The 21837-nt window shown below is 40.2% G+C and overlaps 1 protein-coding gene across 1 annotated transcript in view; it reads right to left on the reverse strand.

The window, feature by feature from the left end:
* Positions 1–19260, reverse strand: part of slc2a15a (solute carrier family 2 member 15a) — a 31292-nt gene extending 12032 nt beyond the window's left edge. The window contains exons 1-8 of the mRNA XM_037464823.2: positions 19052–19260; positions 13886–13984; positions 9650–9810; positions 8366–8490; positions 7436–7581; positions 5141–5273; positions 4648–4835; positions 722–832 (exon numbers count right to left, since the gene is read on the reverse strand). Coding sequence (XP_037320720.1) covers positions 722–832; positions 4648–4835; positions 5141–5273; positions 7436–7581; positions 8366–8490; positions 9650–9810; positions 13886–13984; positions 19052–19096 — 1008 coding nt within the window. The 5' untranslated portion in view covers positions 19097–19260. The remainder of the gene's footprint in view (positions 1–721; positions 833–4647; positions 4836–5140; positions 5274–7435; positions 7582–8365; positions 8491–9649; positions 9811–13885; positions 13985–19051) is intronic.
* Positions 19261–21837: the final 2577 nt, after the last annotated feature.

The following is a 21837-nucleotide window of genomic DNA, read 5'->3' on the forward strand; positions in this document are numbered from 1 at the left end:
ACCAGGGTTATGGCGGCTTCTAAAGCCCTTTAGTCGGGTAAATTGTCGCTGCATGACGTTTGTATGGCGGAAGGCTGGTCCTCTCCCCACACGTTTGTGAGGTTTTATCGTCTAGACCTTAACTCCACTCCTGGAGCACAGGTGCTCTCGTCTGAGTGTGCGCCCTGACTTCACACTACGGTCACTGGCTCATATGGCGGAGTGGGTATTGGCGTTCCCACAGCGTTTCCACGCAGCTCGAGTTCCCTAATAGGGAACGTCTCCGGTTACGTATGTTAGCTTAGTTCCCTGAAGGGAACGAGATGCTGCGTGTCTATGCCATCCTCCTCGCATGCCCGTGGCACTTGATATGGCCGTTCAGAGATGAATGGGCTTGCCCTTTGGGTCCCTTTATAGCTTCCTGGTCCTGGCGTCGCCCGCCTATGACGTACCAGCTCGCCATTGGTTAGATTTCACACGTGCTTCATGACGCAGGGGTGTTCCCACAGTGTTTCCATGCAGCGTCTCGTTCCCTTCAGGGAACTAAGGTTACATACTTAACCGGAGACGTTTCTCTTTGGCACATATACCAAAAACCATCATAGCAACACCCTTGACTGGTCGGAAAAATCTGTGTTGAATTATCTTCTCTTGTCTCAAAATAACACGTTTTTAAAAAAAAATAACAAAACAACACAATAACATTGACATAATTGGCAATCTCAAATAGTCAGATTATTACCCCAACAAGTCCAGCGATGATCTCTATAATTCCTGTTCCTGCTGTGGTGTACGGGATCTCTGATGCTGGGATACCCGCATCTTCAAAGATATCATTGGTATAGAACCAGATCTGTGGTTGAGAATAAGCAAATTGAAAAAAGGTGAAGTGAATTGAAATATAATTCATGCTGTAATGAAAGATCTACACAATGTTTCCGGATGACCACATTTAAGTTGGTTAAAAAATGTAGAAAAAAATGTAAAGGTGCTTGACGGTTTTAAGACAGGTTCATAAGGGTGTGACAAAAATCAAATATCTAGAATCTGTCTCTGTTATTCCCATTAAACAAAAATAAAACGGGAAAGGTTGAAATAACAAAACTGCAGCTTTAACGCATGTTCGTGGGGTGGCCTCGCAACACTTGCCGCTCTATGACACATCTTACCTTCTTTGACAACACCAATGGAAGTGCTAAGTTCAGACGTGCTTTAACACTAAACAAACAGCTTTGAACTCAGTCCATCAGCAGAGGAAGTTCCGTTTAATGAACCATTCTAAATGCTTATTATTATTATTATTCTGATTTAACAGCATAGGTCTGTGTTATGGGGCATATGCTACATTGAACCAAAATAACAAGCACAGACTCACTCTCAACTCATGGTTTGGTCAGCCGCACTTACGTAGACTTCTAGTTTCGATCTTACATGTGTCAATTTGTTTAATTAAAAAAATAAACTACCATCAAATAGAGATGATGATAATTATACGTCAACAGCCTATAACAGTTATCTTCAGTGACGTTATGATGCGGCTGTTTGATAAGAATAAGTATGTCACGGTTTGGTTCTTTATCCTGTTTTATTTTGTAGTTTCATGTCTCTTGTGTCCCTGGGTTAGCTTCACTTCCTGCCTTGTCCTGTGATTGTCTGTGTCCAATCACCTGCATCTCCCTAGTGTATTTAAGCCCTGTGTGCCTGTTGTCCGCTGTCGCGTCATTGTCTACGTTACATGCTGGGGTTGGTGTACATCTGCCTTGTTTGGGGAATTAAAGTGCACTTTCTGCAAAGTCCTGCATTTGAAACTGCAAAGTTTGAAAATGCGATAATTTGTCACATGTAATTGCATAAAGTAAACTGTTGATTATGAACATGAATGAATTTGGATGGTTGAAGAAGACATTTTCCATTTTAACAGCAAAATAAATAGATATTAAAGTTGAAACATGACCTTTACAAAACCGTAAAGCGGAGTACAATACATCATCAAAACTACCGATAACCAGGTTTTTTTCAATCCATAGAAATAGAAATCTTTTACGATCACTAAAATTGTGTGTTTATGAATGACAACGTAAGGAAAAACATTCTTACCAACTTTAGAGCAATTGAAATGATTTTTGGGACCTGCGCAAACATTTTTTATTCTGCAGCCTTGTAGACCAGCTGCTATGTGCAAACAACAAAGTTTGGATCTGAGTGAACCTCTTCGCTTGTGACTGAGATAGTCACAAGTCTGTCACACTATGGGGAGCATAATTTTTCTACCTGAGCAGTTTGGCAGAGAAGCAAAGGCAGAAAAATGCTGCACCCCATAGTGTGACAGACAGATGCTTTAAGAAAAGAATATACAACCATCCAGACGCTGGAGATAGACATTTAGCCCCTTCTGCACAGGTGGCTCACGTTCAATTGAACTCAATTTGAGGCTTTAGGGGGAGCAGGATGGGATGTGAGGTGTAAAAACGAGAGGCAGCAGACGACGATGGTTGGAGGAGCAGAGGCCGCTGGTTAGACAAACACACATACGCATGACTGGAATTAACGGTTTTACACACACACATCCTGTGGTGTGCCAGGAACTGTGCCAAGGTTTTCCAACTGTCACATGCACTTAGGACTGAAGATCCCTCCGGGCATCTGCCACTCACTGATTCACCATCATCATCGTGGTACCTGTCATTGTCATCGTCATCACTATCATCATTACAATCATCGGAAAGGATTTGTAGTCATGTTTGTCAGCTTCATTCTCAAATATAACCAACATCACCTCAATCACTGCAATGTACTCTAATTCAACGGTTAAGTAAACAAAATCTATGGTTAGGTTTCTGAAAAGTTTGTTAGATATTTAGAGGGGTTTGAGAAATTAATGTGAGATATTTCTTTAGGTTTAGGGAAATATCTTTACATAACGTGAGATACTTTGTTAATTACCGGCAACATAACCTACTTAGTTATATTGAAGAAAATTTTGCTGTTTGGGTTAAAATCACTTTAACCATGAAATAATCATCAGTACACAATCATCCTGACATCATCACGAGGGTTAACCATAATAATCACTATCCTCCTCTTGATGGTCACCATTAAAATATGTATTATCATCGTCATCCTCCATACAGGTTCTGGACTCAATCACAGCCAACAATGGGCGAGAGATGGGGTACACCATGGATTTGTCATTTGCCTATTGCAGGGTTGACACACACCAATTCCAGTCGCCAATTATACTAATCCCCAACGAATGTCTTTGGGCTGTGGGAGGAAGTCGCAATACCCAGAGGGAACCCACCAAACACGTGTGAGAACAGTCAGACTCTAGACATAGACATGAAAAACCCAGGAGCTTCTTGTTGTGAGGCGACAGTGCTAACCACCAAACCACCGTGCCGCCCTTCACTGGCAAAATCGATTGATTCATTTCATTCTAATTCTAGTAGTGTTGCTTTCGTCACCGCCACCAACAGCAACATACTGTAATCTTCAATGCTGATGTCTATATTTGCATGCCTCAGCAGTGCTCCTTCGACAGGGCTAATAAGCAGCTAAAATCACAGCCTGGAGAAGGGGCGTGTTAATGAGTTCAGCTCCAGTTGTTCCTGTGTACAGTTTCTGGGCTGGGCACCGCAGGATTTAGTGTAATTATTAATCAATCTTAATCTTTGAGGCAGAGGGAGAATTTGGCTAATCGTACAGGCAGAGAAATGATGACACAAGCTTTTGGCTTTAATCAGAAAACCACACAAGGCCTATAAAACAATGAGGGATAATTTAGACCTGCTCTCATCTCAGTATCTTTGAATAATAAGCTAGATCAATTAGATGAGGGAGCGGCGGAAACATGGGGGAGTGTTCTAGGCGGATAAAAGAAGGAAAAGAGAAAAAGTTAACCATTACTAACTAACATGTTAGGGAGATAACGTTCGAAGAGAAAAGGCACCAGAATACATCTACATCAGCTCGTCATTGTAGCCCAAAGACTCCTTTTACCAGACACCATTTGGCAACCAACAGTTGATGGTAAACAAGCTGAGAGACAGAATATAGAAACAGAACATGTTTGTTGATTTTGTTCTGCAGCAAACACCTGCTAAACCTTGTTGTGGCCTTGTTTTTTTTAGGTAAATGCCAAAGTAATTACAAGTTGCAATGTATGTGTTTAGTAGCTATGTTAGCAGAGATGGCAGAGCTCAATGTTAGTTAATTCACATGAATTAAGTTTGCTGGTAACAGAGAACATTTTATTTTGTATGTGTTTATAAAATCTGTAATTCAAGAAAAGGTTTTAAAGGTTTATTAGCTGTTGTGCAATCACAATTGACACAACATGAGTTTGTATTTATTTTTAAACCTGGTACGATTTAAGATGAACTATGCGGTCCTGGTGTGGAAAATAATTCATTTGTAGACTTAATGTGAAATTTCAATGACTTAGGTCTTCACTTGGACTTTTTGCTTTGAATTAATCCTTCTTAGAACTATAGGTCGCTAAATGTGTGTAATTAAAGAGTATTTGCTCCATGGGCAAGCACTTTAGACATTGTGAAAGCTTGGACTTGGAAGATAGTAGGCTTTTGGTTAATATCACAAAATATATTGTACAGACAGCACAGCATGAAAACAGCCTCTTCTATTACTTAGTTTTTTAAAAGTCCTTACAGCATCGATGCCGGACAACTGCATGCCAATGTTTATGACCATCACACTGAGCACCTGCCAGCGGACTGTGTCATCCTGGAACAGCTTCCACACCGACAGAGTCTCCACTGACGACAGGGAGCGCTGCTCCTCCTGCATCTCCTCGATCTCGGCCTGTATGTCGCACTTGGCTCTATACCACTTTAGGGCTGCGAGGAAGGGGACAGGTGGCAGCATGGACAGCAAAATGAACACATCTGAGACATAAGTCATTGCAGCATCATCAAGTATGCTATTCTTAGTAGGTTGGATAATTTGTGAACCTTTATAGTTGTACTGTGATGGAACACAGTTATATCTTTAAAGAATAAAACAAAATAACCATGTGAAGGTAAATACAATTAATAACTTCATAAAATTCTGGATGTCTCAAAAAAAGTTTGCATGGCTTAGGCAATATTACTGTAATTTTTTATCTTTCCTTCTTAATCTGCAGCGTCGCGAGGACACTGACCTGTAATGGTGGCATGGACGTTGTGCTTCTCAATCAACAGGTACCTTGGACTTTCTGGGAACCATGGCAACAACATCAACTGGATGAAGGTGGGCACCGCCACCACTGAGAGAAAGAGGGGCCAGTGTTCCTCCTGTAAGAGTTATACAACAGACATACATGCTGATACTCTTATCAGGGTCAGCTGCAAAATGACAGAACAGGTGATGAGATGACAAAATTGTATTCCATTTTATTTAACAATGTCTGCCAGTCGGTGATTCAAAAGCTATATCGTTAGATGTATTTATTGTCTTGGGAAAAAAACATAGTCAACGTTGGCCTGGGGCCTGTTTCAATAAGGAGGTTCAACCAACTCTGAGTTAAAACTTGAACTCTGAGTTGACTTACCCTGAGATGGGAAACTCTGAGTTTTCGGTTACAGAACAGCTGAAATGAGTTAGTTCAATCAACTCTGAGTTGACCTACTCTGAGTTAAGCGCGTGGACCACAACTATAAAAAGCCATTATCAATGGAGCGCAGATATTACGAGTCACCATGGCAACAGCGCCAGACAAAAAGAGGTCTTCATATTTTTCACCAGCAGAACTGGATGTGCTTATGCAAGCATATGGAGAGTACGAACATATATTTTAAAAAAAAAGCAACACGGCTGCAGCGGCGAAGGACAGAGAGTTAGGAGAAAATAGCTGCTCGAGTCAATGCGTAAGTTTACATTTGATTTACTGTTATACAGTGTTGTGTGTAATTAATTTCTATGTAATCTAAAAACTGTAATTTAATTCCGTAATTTAAAGTAAAATCTGATGTAATTGCATTAAATGCTGCATAAACTATAAAGCAATTCTGTATAAAACAATAGTGGATTTAACATCAAATTTTAAAAGATATATTTTTTCAAGAATAATTCATGCAATTGTATAATGTTTATTTGAAAGCATTAAAAGTGCAGTTTCTTGTCTCTCCTTGTATTGTTCAAGTGGTTGAAGTTGATATGGGATTTAGAAAGTAATTAGTAATAAGTAGACCAATACTTTCTAGAGATAGTCATTATTACATTAATCTAATTACACTGTTGAAGAAGCCAGTTGTAGTTAGTAATATAAGTGACTTGCCCAACTGTTATAATATCAGAAGTGAAACTGGAAGAAGAGTGTGTTATTCAACCTAATTTTAATTTTCATGTAGGTGCAATCTTGCACATTAATACTGTGGATGGACCTCCTGTTGACATAGTCCGCTTCATTTTCGGAAGGTGCAATGATGGGAATATGTGTGCCATCAATGCATCCAACCACATTCGGAAATCCTAAAAGGAATTCTATTATTAGTTTACTTCCAGGGGTCGCAGCAATATGCTCTTAACTGAACGTCATTTATCAGGTTAGCCTCATTTAAACCGATTTATACATCACTGACCTGCAATCCTGTGAAACTCCTCTTTGATGGCTTTCACGGGTTTGTGCCCAGGAAACAGCACAAAAATTTGGAGAAAGCGCTTAAGAGCGAGGCACACTTTCCTTACAACTCTGCAAACAGTAGCCTTACTGATATGTTCTGCATTCCCAATGTTATACAGAAAACTACCATTTGCAAAGAAACGTAATGCAACGCAAAGCATCTGCTCGGATGTTAGAGCACGGCCGCGATGGCTGATGTTTCTGATGTAAGGATGGATGAGATTATGGATGTATCTTATTGACTGTAAAGAAAAACGGTACCGCTCAAATAAAAATGAATATGGATATGACAAAAAATCCACTCTGGGTCTCAAAATCCTCTCCCGACGTAAATGCAACTCCCTACGGATTAATGCAGCCTCTTCATCCACAGGATCGTCCATAAAAGGACATGCCATTTCATTCACTTGATTTGATGCGCTCTGCGTGACTGAAATGTGCGCAATGAATGAATACCGAAAGAATGAATGAGGTGATTAAATACCACTTCCTCTTTAAAAAAGGGGAGGAGACGAAATAAACTCGGGGTTTCCCGAAGAAAACCTGCTCCCGACCAGGTTAGGTTCACAGAGTAAGTTGCCATGGTAACTGACTCTGAGTATAAGTTACCTCTCTTTCTGAAACAGGCTTGACTTACTCTGCTTTCTCAGGTTTAACATACCTCCCATTCTGAAACAGAAAACTCAGAGTTTCCCTCATTTCAGGGTTAACATACTCAGAGTTTTCACTTAACCTCCTTTCTGAAACAGGCCCCAGGACATCAAGAGTTAGCTTTAATTCATACAAGATGTGCTTTTGTCAAACAAATAATACTGAAAAGGAATTACTGCCTACCTTTCCCAGAAGCTCATGTAGTCCCAGGATTTGGGCAGTGAAGACTCCGGTTCCAATAAAGATACTCGGCACGAGACCCAGAAAGCCTCGCAGGTTTTTTGGCGCTATCTCACCCAGGTACATCGGTACAACACTTAAAGAGATGCCTGCAATGAAATAAATGCTCCATCTGTTAACTGTCTACACTATAGTTGAATGACAATTATGCTTAAACAAATATGGAATGGTTGAGCAAACAAAGCCAAGAAAGGGGCCGACATACAAAAGTATGTTGACACTCCAATTAAAGCATGTAGATGCCTAACCGTAAACAAATAACAAAACTAGGATTTTTTAATGTGGCCTGACGATATCAATGTTTATAGTAATTAATATTTGACATGCAGGACTCCCTCCTAGGGTATCTTATAAAAGTTGCTTGAACATCTGCCCTCAAAAAATGGAAACTGTGATCATTTGGATTCTATTGAAGACACAACATACAGCTCTGGTTTACAGCCACAGTTACCTGTCAATCAGACGGTAGAACCGCTCTAGTCTAGAACAAACATGGTAGCTTTTAATTTTCTCACCAAAGAACTGAAGATAACTTCCATACATTAATGAAACATTCATTGTGAAGCTAGTTGCCAACAGCTAACAGCTGAGTTTATGTTATGCTCAGAGATGACAGATACATCATGAACATCTCTCGGCAGTGTTACTTTGACATTGGTAATTGTAAATAAAATTATTAAAAGAATGATCATATACTGATTAGGTCATTTAAAACTATAAAGCCATTTCAACTTCTATTAAATTATTGCTGAAATTATTGGAAATTGGAATTGTACGTATTAATTGTGGCGTCCCCAATCGTTTTTGTGAACTTCCATTCTGAAGCTTTGAGTTCGGAGGTTTATCGCTCTTTTGGATTTAGCCGTTGTGTACCTGAGTGAATTCCTGTGATGAAGCGGCCGACGATGATCATTTCAGGTGACCCACAATTCCTGCTGAAGCCCATGAGTAAACTGGCAATAAACACCAGCACTGTTGTGTTTACCACAGTCCCTTTCCTGAAAGTATGCACATACAAACACACACACACACACACACATGACCCAGAGGTTTATGAAAAAGTGAGGAGCGCAGTGGTATGTGGTCGATTGGCATTAATCAATCCCTGTCCCTCTTGCCTGATGTACACGGTTAAAATAATGGACATGTATTCGTGGACGAATCCCAATTAGCTGTAAAACATTATTGCAGCCCTCATGGTTGGCGATAAACCGGGACGAGGTCACCAGCAGCTTTGAATGCAGAGAAGAGAGTTGTGATTGATAAAAGACCCTAATCCAGTGCCTTCAGTGTTTGGTTCTCTCTGTCTCTAGGGACCTTGTTTCCTAAACTTGTGTTATTTCTTGTGTATGTTGCGCACTCTGACGGTGCGCTAATGGTGCGTGTTCGGATGTTTGTTCTGCAGCACCAGATGCTGCTGAGTGTCTCTCTGGCTGGCATTGCCAATTGGCCACTATTCACCCCTATTGGTCAGGACAAGAGTAGAGCCAAGAACGAAATACAGGTCTGAGGGCTTTTGAGGATGAATGTCCCTTGCTTGACATTGAAACCTACTTGTTCAGCCTTGTGTCCTAAAATTATGTTTGCATGAAAAGAAAAGTTCTTAAGGCAGTTGTATTTTTGCGTGGATTAGGTTTGCTTTTGACCTTTCACAAAGAAGTCAGCATAGGGGGGAGTTCAGGGTGGTGGCTGACGTGAAAAGAACTCACAATCCCTTCACCCAGGACACCGCTTTCCATGTGAAACAAGTAGGTTGCTTGCTTTTGGTGTTTCTTTACATGGCAAGAGTGGAGCATTTCTGTTCCAGCGCTTTTAACACTTTGGAAAGAAGCACAGCTCAGGACCAAAGGAAAAGAGTCAAGCTTTTTGAAATGAAGGACTCCACTTGTTTCATGTAAAAACAGAAGGGCATGGAGTAGCGTGGTGATCTGGAAACCGCCAGATTGGTGGAATCCCAGATGCTCAATGCGCCATGTCGAAGTGTTCCTGAGCAAGACACCTCACCCCTAATTGCTCTCTAGGCAAAATGTAAAAACCATGGGTTAAAATGCTTAAAAGTTTCTTTGGATAAAAAGCATCAGCTAAATGACATGTAATGTAATTAAATAATGTAATAATAAAAGAAAACTCGCCTGGAATGTGAAATCTTCTCCTTACCTGCCAAAGCGAGTGACCAGCATGCCCACAATGACGGAGCCCAGCAGACCTCCAATAGCAAAGACAGACACGGTGAGAGAGTACATGAGGGTCAGGGTCTCCTCGCTGAGTCCGGTTCCATTACGATTAACCACCGACTGGTTATAGAAGTCCTTTATGTACTGAGAGGTCAAGGGATGGCAGATGTAGGAAGTAGGAGAGGTCAGGAGAAGGGAAAGTGGTGTGAAAAAATACTGAAAAATCCATGATCTTACAAGATCATTATTAAATACAGTATATATCAATTAATATGCGTATGGAAGTAAATCTGTGTCATCGGGTTATGAAAGGAAAAGGTGATTGAAATTCTAACACTGAAAATGTATTCATTGAAATTATGTATCTTAATGTTTTTCAACGTTAAAATACTGAAAAAAAATTCAACCGGGACCTCAAGGAAGAGCAATCGATTCTAGATTCAAGATCGGGAGCGAGCGTCAAGTAAAAGGAGCGAGCACCCAATACAACTTCGGCTTGTCGGCCAGCATGGTGACCGGATTTTAGCCATGTCCAATAATAATGGGGCTTTAACTCTTCTTTATGCCATCCGTATGGTTTGTGTCTGTAAGATTATAGACAGCTGACATTTGTACATTAACGGACTGTATTGGACGTGAACTAAGCGGAAGTTAAACGAGAGCGTGCAGCCGGTCAGATTACGCCCCTTCAAGTTTTGAATTCATTTAATAATGCTGAGATCCTTCGACAAGCTGTTAGGAGTGATTGGCAGATTGGCAGAATCCCAGGACTCACCTGGAATCCGGGACCGCCATCACCACCCTGTCACTTATTTGTTCCGTGCTTGTCCCCAAAAGGAATAAATCCTTGGTTATTCACCGACTCGATCTGCGTTTGGGTCTGTTCGGGTGGGGGAATACCTGACACCCAGGTCCTTATTCAGAATTTTTAACTGAATTTAACTTCATTTCTCTCATGGATTTAATTCAATTCATTTCATATTGTATAGCCCAAAATCGCAAATTACAAATCTGGTTTCTGTCAGAGTGTAAATAAACCAACTCATTGTTTTAATCACACCCTCTACTTGGTTATTGTGTATGGTATTGGGATAGAACATTTAACAATCTTTCCACAGAACCCTCTCCCATCGGACCATTGTCTGATAACCTTTGAATTTCTACTACCGGAATCTCCTCCTCCTGCCAAGGGTTTCTACAGTCAATGTTTATCGAATACCGCTGTAGCCTCATTCAAAGAAGCCCTTCCCTCTGCTCTAAGTTCAGTGTCCTGTGTCAAGATATCAGAAGACTCAGTCCGTCCCAATCTTGTTAATACCGCCACAGGCTCTTTGAGAGTGACGTTGGACGCTATTGCTCCTCTGGAAAGAAGAATGGCAACAAGAAGGAAGCTTGCTCCTTGGTATAACCCTCAAACCCAGAACTTAAAGCAAACTGTTCAACTGTTCAAGCAAACTTGAACGGTTATTCCACCAAATCGGAAGAATCTAGGCTACTTTGGCAAGACAGCGTAAAAAAAAATATGAGAAGGCTCTATGTAACGCAAGAGCATCATATTACTCATCAGTAATGGAGAAAAATAAAAACAACTCCCGGTTTCTCTTCAGCACTGTGGCCAGACTGACAGAGTCACAGCGCTATCGAGCCGTGTATTCCTGTGGACCTCAGTAGTAGCGACTTCATGAACTTGAATGAGAAGATTCTGACTATCAAAGAGAAAATTGATTGTCTCCTGCCTCCAACCGGTTCCGACCCGTCCTCGGATGTAGGAACCTTGGCTGAAGCAGTGGTCCCTGACCTACTTGAATGGCTTCTCTTCCATCAACCTTGATCGACTGACTTCTACAATTTCAAAATCTAACTCTTCTACTTGTGTCTTGGATCCAATTCTGACCAAGCTGCTTAAGGAGGTTTTTACTTTAATTAGCACGTCTTTACTGGATATTATGAATCTGTCTTTGCTGACAGGACATGTATCACAGTCCTTCAAGGTAGCTGTAAGTAAACCTCTTCTTAAGAAACCTACTTTAGCTCCAAAGGTGTTGGCTAACTACCGAACTATCTCTAATCTTCCCTTCCTCGTTATGATCCTTGAGAAATCTGTCTCAAATCAATTATATGACTTTCTACAAAAACAATGCTTTGTTCGAGGATTTCCAGTTAGGATTGAGTGCATCATAGCATAGAAACATCACTGGTGAAAATGAAAAACGAATTATCTTCTACTCGCATCCGACCAAGCACTTGTCTCTTTTCTTGTCTTGCTGGACCTCAGTACCGCATTTGACACCATCGATCATTGTATCCTGCTGCAGAGACTAGAACATTTGATTGGTATCAAAGGAACTGCACTCAGCTGGTTTAAATCCTATTTATCGGCTCAATCCCAGTTTGTGCTTGTAAACGGTGAATCCTCGAAGACCACCAAGGTTGGTCACGGAGTCCCACAAGGTTCTTTGCTTGGACCGATTTTATATACCCAGTATGTGCTTCTTTTGTGCGACGTTATCAGAAAACACCGCATAATGTTCTAGTTATGCAGACGATAATCAACTGTATCCGTCGATCAAGCCAGAAAACACCATCTTGTTAAACTTCAAGAATGTCTTGGAGACATCAAAACTTGGATGACCTGCAACTTCCTGATGCTAAACTCGGAAAAAATTGAGCACCTTCGAAGTCAGCTTTCACATGGTAAAGCCCCAATGGATGGAATTGCTCTGGTATCCAGCAAGATCTTTGGGGTTCTCTTCGACCAGCATATGTCCTTCAACTGTTATATAAAGAAGACTTCAAGGACTGCCTTTTTTCATCTACATATAATCGAAAATCAGGAACTTCCCTACTCAAAGTGATGCAGAAAAACTAGTGCATTACTAGTGCAACTACTTCACTTATCAAGCTCCTCTTTTGAACCAGCTTCCACTTGCAGTCCAGATTCGGTCAGCTCATTTAAGATAAAGCTTAAAACTTTCCTCTTTGATATCGCTTTTAGTTAGGGCTGGCTCAGGTTACCCTGGACCAGCCCGTTAGTTAAGCTGCTATAGGCCTAGACTGCCCAGGGACTTCTTAGGACACACCGAGCCCCTCTCTCACTCTCACTCCTTCTACAATTATCCACATTTTATTAATGCACATCACTAATTCAGCTTCTTTCCGGGAGTTTTTTGTGTTTTCTCGCCTAGCAGGTCTCCGTAGATCATAGTTCTGTCTGGACTGACTCCTGCAGTGGCCCTCCTAACACCTGCTGCCATCCTCATTAGCATTATTTTAAACATGATTCATATTACTGTCATCATAAGCCAACATTACCCTTTCCTAAAGTCTTTGCTCCCCCTTCCCCACAGAAGCTTCTGTGGATGGTGGTTCTATCTGATGCTGGTTGCCCCTGCACTGGTCCTGCTGTACATTTGGCCTACTACTAATTATTTATATAATTTCAGTTAGAGGAATTGAATCTATTGTACATTCTTTACATTGTTCATTCTATACACATGACATCCATTGTAGTCTGTCCATCCCAGAAGAGGGATCTCTCCTCTGACGTTCTCCCTAAGGTTTTTTCCCTTTTCTCCCCATGGAAGGGTTTTTCCTGTGCCGTGAATTGTGAGGGTTTTGGAACAGAGGATGTTGCATGTGTACGGACTGTAAAGCCCTCTGAGGCGATTTTGTAATTTGCGAAATTGAGCTAAACAAAATAAAATGAATTGAATATAAATGAATAAACAAAACAGGCTAAATGGGTTTGTACTGTCAGTTTAATGTACTGTGTAAAATGGACACTCCTTTGCCAATTTAAGTCTATGGGATAAAGTATTTTGGGCCTCATCACATGACCACTGCCAGGAGGCTCTAATTTCACGGTTTCTCTCTAAACTCAGGACTCTTTCAGAGGCCTTGCATAGATTGAAACAGAACTCCTAACTATCACCATCCAATGACATGCAGAAGAAGAAATCTCTCTCCTTTGACTCATTGGGTTTCTCTCAACAAAACATTTGGCATAACGTAATAAAGTAAAATAGTAGTGTGGCCATGGTACTAGTTTCACATCCCATATCCTGACTATTACTAGTTACTTCAAGTGGCTTTTATCTAGAAATGAACAGTGTGCAAAACATTGTTGGGTGCCAGAATTCAGAAAATAGGTTTTCAAAAATAATCAGGGTCATCAGGGTCTTTGTGTACACATGTGTGTGTGTGAGAGAGTGCATCCTACCACAGCAGGAGAGTTGACCACAGCCAGGTTATAGCCATAAAGCATGGAGCTCCCGAAGGAGGTGAGGAACGCCACCGCCAACAAGGAGCCAGTTAGTTGCTATAGATGGCAGAAAGGGAGATGTTAGGGAAGTTTAATGCAAACAGTGGTGGGGGGAGCACACAACGGCATTTATTCACCTTTACAAAATAAGAATATGACATATCTACAGCTCTAGACGTTTGCATAATCAATCATTTCAATTAGTGTCATTATTTATTAAAATACTACATTCCATCATTCGTTTGTTTACAATTACTAATGGCTGACAATGACGAGACTTGCTCATAATGTATCTGCTGCATCTCTGAGCTTAGCACCAACTCAGCTATCGGCAATTAGATTCACAATGATTGGCTCACATCTGCTAGTTATGTTCAGTTCTCTGATGAGAAACTCCTAAGCTACCATGTTTGTTCTTATAGACACATAAATGGGATGTATGGCATGAAAAAGGCTAAATGGGGACGCTATACTAAAACTAAAAAATGCATTTCCTGCTGAAAATGCGTTGAAATGCATAAAATTATGCATATAATGAAATTAATTTCAGAAGGTTTCTTAAAATACAGTAGTGAAAAGAGCTAATTATTTGTAAACATTTCTGAAACAATAGAAATAGGAAAGCTGAAATGAATTTAAAAATAGCTGAAAATACAGAAATGAGAAAAGCTGAAATGAACTTGAAAGAATTGCAAAAAAACTAAAATGAGAGAAGCTTCTATGAATTTGAAAAAATAAAAGCTGAAATGAATTTAAACATTGCTGAATGAATAGAAATAGGAAAAGCTGAGAATTTAGTTATGATAATAATAGTTTAAAGTTGTAACTGTGGTACTAGTATTTGAAAGCAATTGTGGTGTACCTATGGTGGACTTGTACGGCACTTTTGTAGTCTTCTGACCACTCAAAGTGCTTTAACACTACATGACATCATTCACACACTACTGACAGGACCTACTATACACAGTGGCATCTGCCAATCAGTAACTAACATTCACACACTGTAGTCACAGCTAGAGGAGCAATAATGGGGTTAAGTGTCTTGCCCAAGGACACATTGACATGCAGGTTAGCCAGGCCTGGGATCAGACCGCCAACCGAAGGCGGCCGCACTCCGCACTCACCCACAGTCGCCCTAATTTAAGAAAACTAAGAAGTTATTAATTGATGTGCCTCATCAAACATTACAGTAATATTTTCCTCCATGTGGGGTTGAAATACTAGTAGTACTACTAGAAGTACTAGTAATATTAGTAGTAGTAGTAAAAGTTATTTTAGTATTAATACCAGTAGTACTAGAAATATTAGTAGTACTTGTAGTACTATTTGAAAGAGCAATAAGTATTCAACAAAACAGCTTTATCCTAAGCTGCGTGGTTAATTTACAGATTGGGTAAGGATGGGTGGGGTGGGGGGGGGGGTTGAGAGACAGAATATTTGTTTTTTAAACTAAGAAGATTTTAATTGATTGGCCTCATTAAACATTACATTAAGAATTCCCTCCATGGGGGGTAGTTTTGAAATTATGGGATGGGGGGAGAGAAAGAGAAAACTGGGAAGAGGGTAAGGAAATGAGAGATGTCTATTGACTGAAAGCATAGCTGCCTCATGTGACTTCACTAATCAGCTGCTATGGTTTAGCTGTGTGAGACAGGGGCCCTTTCTCAATATGCGTCCTTGTGAGGACTTTTGAAATGTCATCAGTCGCAGCCCAAGTACTGTTCCAATTCTGAAGTCCGCATCTGGCCCAGAATGGTCATAATACCCAGATGTGACTCGCCTCGCCCATTTAACCGGGCATGCATCGGAGCAGGCTCGTCTGTTCTTTTGAGAGGCACTTATCCCAGAATGCATTTTACCTCAGCAACAGGCAGCAAAATAAACACACTGTATGTTGAAGTTTATATATACACTACGATATTTAAGTATCGGAACGTAATTTTAGAACTTTTTCAGATGAGAATTTAGTTGTTAAAGCAACCTTTCTGCTGTTGGTTTGTAAACATTCAGCCTTCGTAAACAATTTACTCCATGTATATGGGAGATTTGAGGTGTAGTTAACGAACCGTCAGACCCTCCAGCACCGGGGGGTCAGTTCATCTCAGCCCGGAGAGAGCAGCCTGTTTTCGGCAAGTCTTCTGTGAAATGCTTCGCTGGTTTTCACGTCTCCGTAGCGGTTATATATGAGATATAACTGTACTATAATGAGTCTTCATAACTTTTAATGTGGTGACTGATGTTGTGCCGGTAACGTGTTTGAGGACAGAGTTTAGATTCATAACTTCATATATAAATGTAACTTTAACTTCTTGTCTGTATCCACAGAGTGCAGCTTCTTTTTGTCCATTATTGTGCATCAAAACTAACGATGTTTTCATTAAAAGGACACGAGGAGACCGATAGAACTTCAGCTTCAAAGAAACTCTGAATTGTAATAATAATACATTTAAAAAATGCCACATATGAATTATTGTATATTTCTCAGCTGCTTGTATATGCTTGAAAATGTTTCTATTTATTGCATTGTGTGAAAATGTAAATATAACTGTAGCACCATTGATATTAAATACTATGTTAATCACTAATGAGCATGTCATCTATCTTATGGTATGTAGCCACATTGATCACTATATTATATACATACAATACTATGAGGTTAATCACTATTCATGTAAAGACACAGAAGAGGTTCAGGTACATCACCAATTTAATTAATAGTGATGTTTGTGCCTTTTAACTGTACCATGACCACTACACTGATTATCAGCCTCTTGGTGTTTGAGTAACAAGAAGACAAACGGTAGGTGTGTGCGGAATGTGTTACTATCCAGTAAAATATTTACTGTTTATTTTTTGTTACTGTATCCAAACTCCTCCTCCTAAAATAATAAAGCTAATGCAGTGTGATGTAATACAAAAGCCCTGAATGAAATGTTTACCTCAGTAATGTTTTGTGTATCTTCCAACCAATATGAATACAAATTAGATATACACCTGTCAGTGTAATCCAGTTAAGTTCAGGAGCACTAGAAACAGCAGCTGCTTCATCTGTTTTAAAAAGATTTTGGACTGTATAACAACTCTGATCTGATCCATTGAGATGTTTTGTTAATTATTTTATGACTGATTATATATATCTGGTGCTCAATATTTTATATACCATTACTAATTTTAAATGAAAATGTTAATAGTAAAATACTTAAGTCAAAAACTATATTAAAACGTATTAGCAAGTCAGCTTCCGTTCCAATTGCGGAAATGACCGTTCTCCCGAACCCGTGAGTCAGAACTCCCAAGTCTGTCTCTCGAGTCTATTCTCGCGGGAACGCAAGTTCATTCTAGCCGTCTCAGGTATTGAGAAAGGGCCAGAGTGCAGCGCGCTTGTGTAAGTATCTACGCCAACGGAGCAGCTAGGGAGAGTGGGGGGTGGAGAGGAGGTCATGTCAGGCTGCACTAATTAGCTAATATGGATCAGCTGTGAGTCACAGACAGAGCCTGAGCGATTTGCCGTGACAACAGAGCAGCTGCGGTCACTAACGAGTTCACAGGGGCAGAGACACATAGGGATTTACTCAGAATCCACACCTCAAACAAATGTCCCCTGGAGCAAAACTAGCCGGTTCTCATTTCTATTTAACTTGCAGTTTACAAAACATGTACCTTCTGGGTTTTTTTTCTTATAAATATGTCGGCAGATTTGAAGCTTATGGGACTTGGGACAGACTTTTTCTCACTCTTGGGCTCCTCATGCAAAAAGTAAATACCATACCCTTATGAGTCCAACCAGCACAAGCACTGCATCGTTTTGAAAAGAAAAGTGAAATATTGTGCCCTTAAAGTGCAAAAGTGCCTTTATTTTTACTGAACTCTGACAGGGTTTCACTCTGCTCCACTCTAAGAAACGCAATAGACATCAAGGAGCTAAAGCTAACGAATGAGTCAGTATCAAAAAAGTATAATAGATATCAACAAGCTGTTTTTTAAATAAAATAGTTTAGACTTTCAACATTTTAAAGTTTAAATGGTGTCTATAGCTGAAAGATTGGAAAAGCTGAAAAAGTTTTGAGAGGATTTGAAAAGGAACTCCATTGGATGTTTAAAAAGTTGATGATTTTAATTAATATGAATTAAATTATAACCGCAAGAAAGCTGAAAACTCATAGCACCCCTCTACTGAATGAACTGAAAATTTTAATATTTGAACGGTTTAAATAGCTGAAAGTGTGAAGAAGTGGAATAAAGATTTAAAGAACAATACTTGGAATGCATAACTGCAGTCCAACAATAAGATGTCGGAATAAAGATTCGAAGAACAATACTTGTATCAATGCATTCCAACAATGATCCGAAGAACATTCTAAGTGAAAATATTCATCTCAAGAAGGAAATGGAAATGAGTTACACATATTTTATTATTCACCCTCTCATTATGACACTATATACACACACAAACAAATACGTGGTGGAACGCGTCCTCAAAGAAGTTATTTCACACGTTTTATGCCTTCTCCTACAAAGTGCATCAGTAGAGAGAAGTTTTAGACATTTCCACATCAGCTTCATGAAATCTTAGTTACATCTATGTAAAGATTGGGACATACTTGGTTACATACAGCGATATCCTCGTAGCATTCCTTTACAGGAATTGAACCCTGACCCAGACATCTCTGATGATCGATGAGTTATTACTGAATTATTTGATCAAAATTAGATTAATGGTCATTTCACTCCTACTTGTGTGAACTTTAAGTAAAAACGTGCGCCATGCACGCTGTTGTAGCTAAAAGGAAACTTGCTCACCAGCAAACTTTTTCAATGTCAAATACTTTCATAGAAAGAGAGTTTTCTATTGCACATTTCTTTAGTTCTAACTAACCCTAAAAACGACATAACATCTATTGATCTGAACCTTCACTCCTTTTACTTTCCATAAATCAACAGTTATTACATGTGTAGTCCATTCTATGATTTTACGGTTTGTGGTCTTCATTGAATAACTTGCATGGTTTACTTGAGCGCACCCACTCAAGATTGTAAACAGGTAGTAAATCCTATTAGCTGCTGGCTTTGTGTGTCTAAAAGCATGCGGATCTGACGAGAGTCATGAAAGTGGTCTGAACTTACCGATGTGATTTTCCCAGACGATGGAATTAAAACCTCCCCGGCCATATTTTGGAAGTCTTAACTCTAGTCCCTCGTGGTAAACAGCAAAAGGGGTTCTTTCTACACTGCAGAGGATCTCATGGCAGCAGCGAGCCTGGTCACGCAGGGTCTACTGGAGTGCAAGTGGATTCCAGTGGCAGTGCTGTGTGCCAGGCTTCTCCGCCCGGCAGTAATCCACGGGCCACGATAACAAGACCACACAGTGTCATCACATGACGGAGGGCAGCGTGACAGCCCCTACTGCTGGAAGCAATTAACTCTAAGTGAATTTACAAAGAGAGAGGAGAGGAAAGGGCAGGGAGGTGAGGGGGGTTACGGGGGGAGAAGAGAAGGGAGGGAGGGAGGAGAAGGGAGCACAGAATAAATGAGAGGGGGAGCTTAGGAGAAGAGAGGAGAGCAGAGGAAAGGAGATGAGGATACATGAGAGGAAGAAACAAGAAAAGGAAACGAGAGAAGAGGATCGCCAGATAACTTTGCTATTGTGAGAGTTACAGAAAGACATAAATTGCATTTCTATAAAAGTAGCTGCTATTCTTGAAAGTTAAACTGGATGCGCACTGCATGCGTTAGACCAAAGGGACCAGGTTGTTCACCAAAGCAGTACCGGTAGATCACCTGCCATTGCGCGTGTTGCAAAGCAAGTCACCACCAGAAAAATAAGTAGAGTAACGTTTTTTGTCAAAGACGAACCAGAGAATGACGTCTTTGTGTGTGGAAGTTGTTGGTTTGTTATTTAATTATTTTTTATGTGTGGGCCCAACCACGATAGGGATACATAAAAAGGCCAGACTTTTGGCCCCTGCATCGCCACTGCTGCTTTTCATCGCCTTTTATTTCACAAACATATTTGTCCCGTATTTTCCTCCGCAACCTTGTGGAGATCTCCCTCCAAGAATTGTAGGCCATCTGCACGTCCTTTTAGTCCGCCAATGATGGGTTGGATGAGTGGTCATACTACTGATTTCTTCCGACAAAAGCACCCGCCTGAAAATGACCACCCCCCCCCCGGCGACCGTATGCGCCCCCCCACGTTTAGTATCTATCTATCTAGGAAATTGACTTCTTTGGATTGTGCAATACTAATCCCAAGATTTAACTGTTTCCATGCCAACATATCAGGCTTGACAGCCTCAGACTGGAAAAGCATCTGGAGAAATAATGTTATCACTCCCAGTCTACCACTTGCCCTTTACACCACATCCTCCTCCGTCCCACGAGTTCAGCTCCATGATTAGTAGTAGACCGATTCAATTGAAAGTGTTGTGACTTCTATTAAGCTAGGAGGGGCATGCTGCTGACATCCATCGCACCAACTTTGATTGAGCCCAACTTGTACTTAATTGGGTGAGCTGGATGCATTGGGGGAACAGAGACAGGAACAGAGACTAGTTGTAGAGGAACCTATTGTATTTCATAGAATTATTAGGGTCCTTGCTACAACTAGTCATAGAGGAACCTATTGTATTTCAAGGAATTATTATTATTTTCACAAACTGCTTTTTGGGGCCTTTACCATATTCAAAAAGTTGATAAATTTGGCATGGATATCTGGACTGTTCAAAAATTTTATAATTTTTGGGTCTCACAATTTGGTATAAAGATGTGTGTCTCTATAGCGCCCTCTAGAAATTTAAAAAAGACCAGACTAGGCCAGTTTCTGCCCCCGATGTCCAATTAACTTGAAAGTTGGCACACATGTGCTCTTGGACATGCTCTACAAAAAAGTCAACTATGGTATGCAAATGCACCTCGCTAGATTTCCCGCCATTTTGAATTTTGTGAAAAACAAATTTTTGGCAATTTCCCCTGAACGCTGAGTTTGTCACGAAACCTTAGGTGGATTATTATTGTTTCAATGTGCCATTGATATATAAGAATAGTGCTGATAACTCATTGTTTTGATGAGATATGGGCTAATTAACTTCGCAAGGGGTGTGGCTTGATCTGGCGGATTTTTAAATTCAAAATGACTTTGCCTGCCCTCACCAAAATTGTAACATGTGTCAACATGAACATAACCACGTTTTTTTTCATTATATGTGAAGAATAGGGGGCGCTGGCATTAATGTTGAAAACTTGCTTTTTTGGCCTGTTTTTGGCCTATTTTAATGACTTTTTACAATTTTAAAAGAACGAACCCCTCCCGGGGATTAAACCCAATTCTTTTCAAATTCGTGCAGTGTAATCTTGACACCTTGGGCTCTAAAGTGGAATTACCATGTAACTATTGATAGTTACCTTTTATTTATAACCTGAAATTCACCAAAAATAGTCTTGTGAGAGATTTTGAAGGAAACCATACAGCTCATGAATGGTATTTTGAGAGGCAAAATACTTTTAATTTTAAAACGAAAGATCAGAAGGTCCTGGTTGTCACCAAGTCACACCTTGGGGATGTGGAGTCTCTGCCTTAAGTGGAAGTACTCTGTAACCGTTGATTGTTTACATTTAAATCTAATCTGAAATTGACCAAATGTAGTTTTAAAATATGAAAGGAAATGTGCTCATTAATGGTATTTTGAGAGGTTTTTATTTTGGAATGGTACATTTAAATGTCCTGGTTATCCCTGAGTGACACCCTGGGGATGTGTACTATCAATCTGAAGTGAAATTATCATGTAACTATTGTTTTCTTTTAAATTCAATCTCAAATTGACCATATGTAGTCTTGTGATTGAGATATTGAAGGAAATTGGCTTGGACTGATACATTAGAATGTCTTGGTTGTCACCAAGTCACACCTTGGT

Source organism: Pungitius pungitius, chromosome 13 (genome assembly GCF_949316345.1).
Source record: "Pungitius pungitius chromosome 13, fPunPun2.1, whole genome shotgun sequence".
In the NCBI taxonomy this organism is placed as follows: domain Eukaryota; kingdom Metazoa; phylum Chordata; class Actinopteri; order Perciformes; family Gasterosteidae; genus Pungitius; species Pungitius pungitius.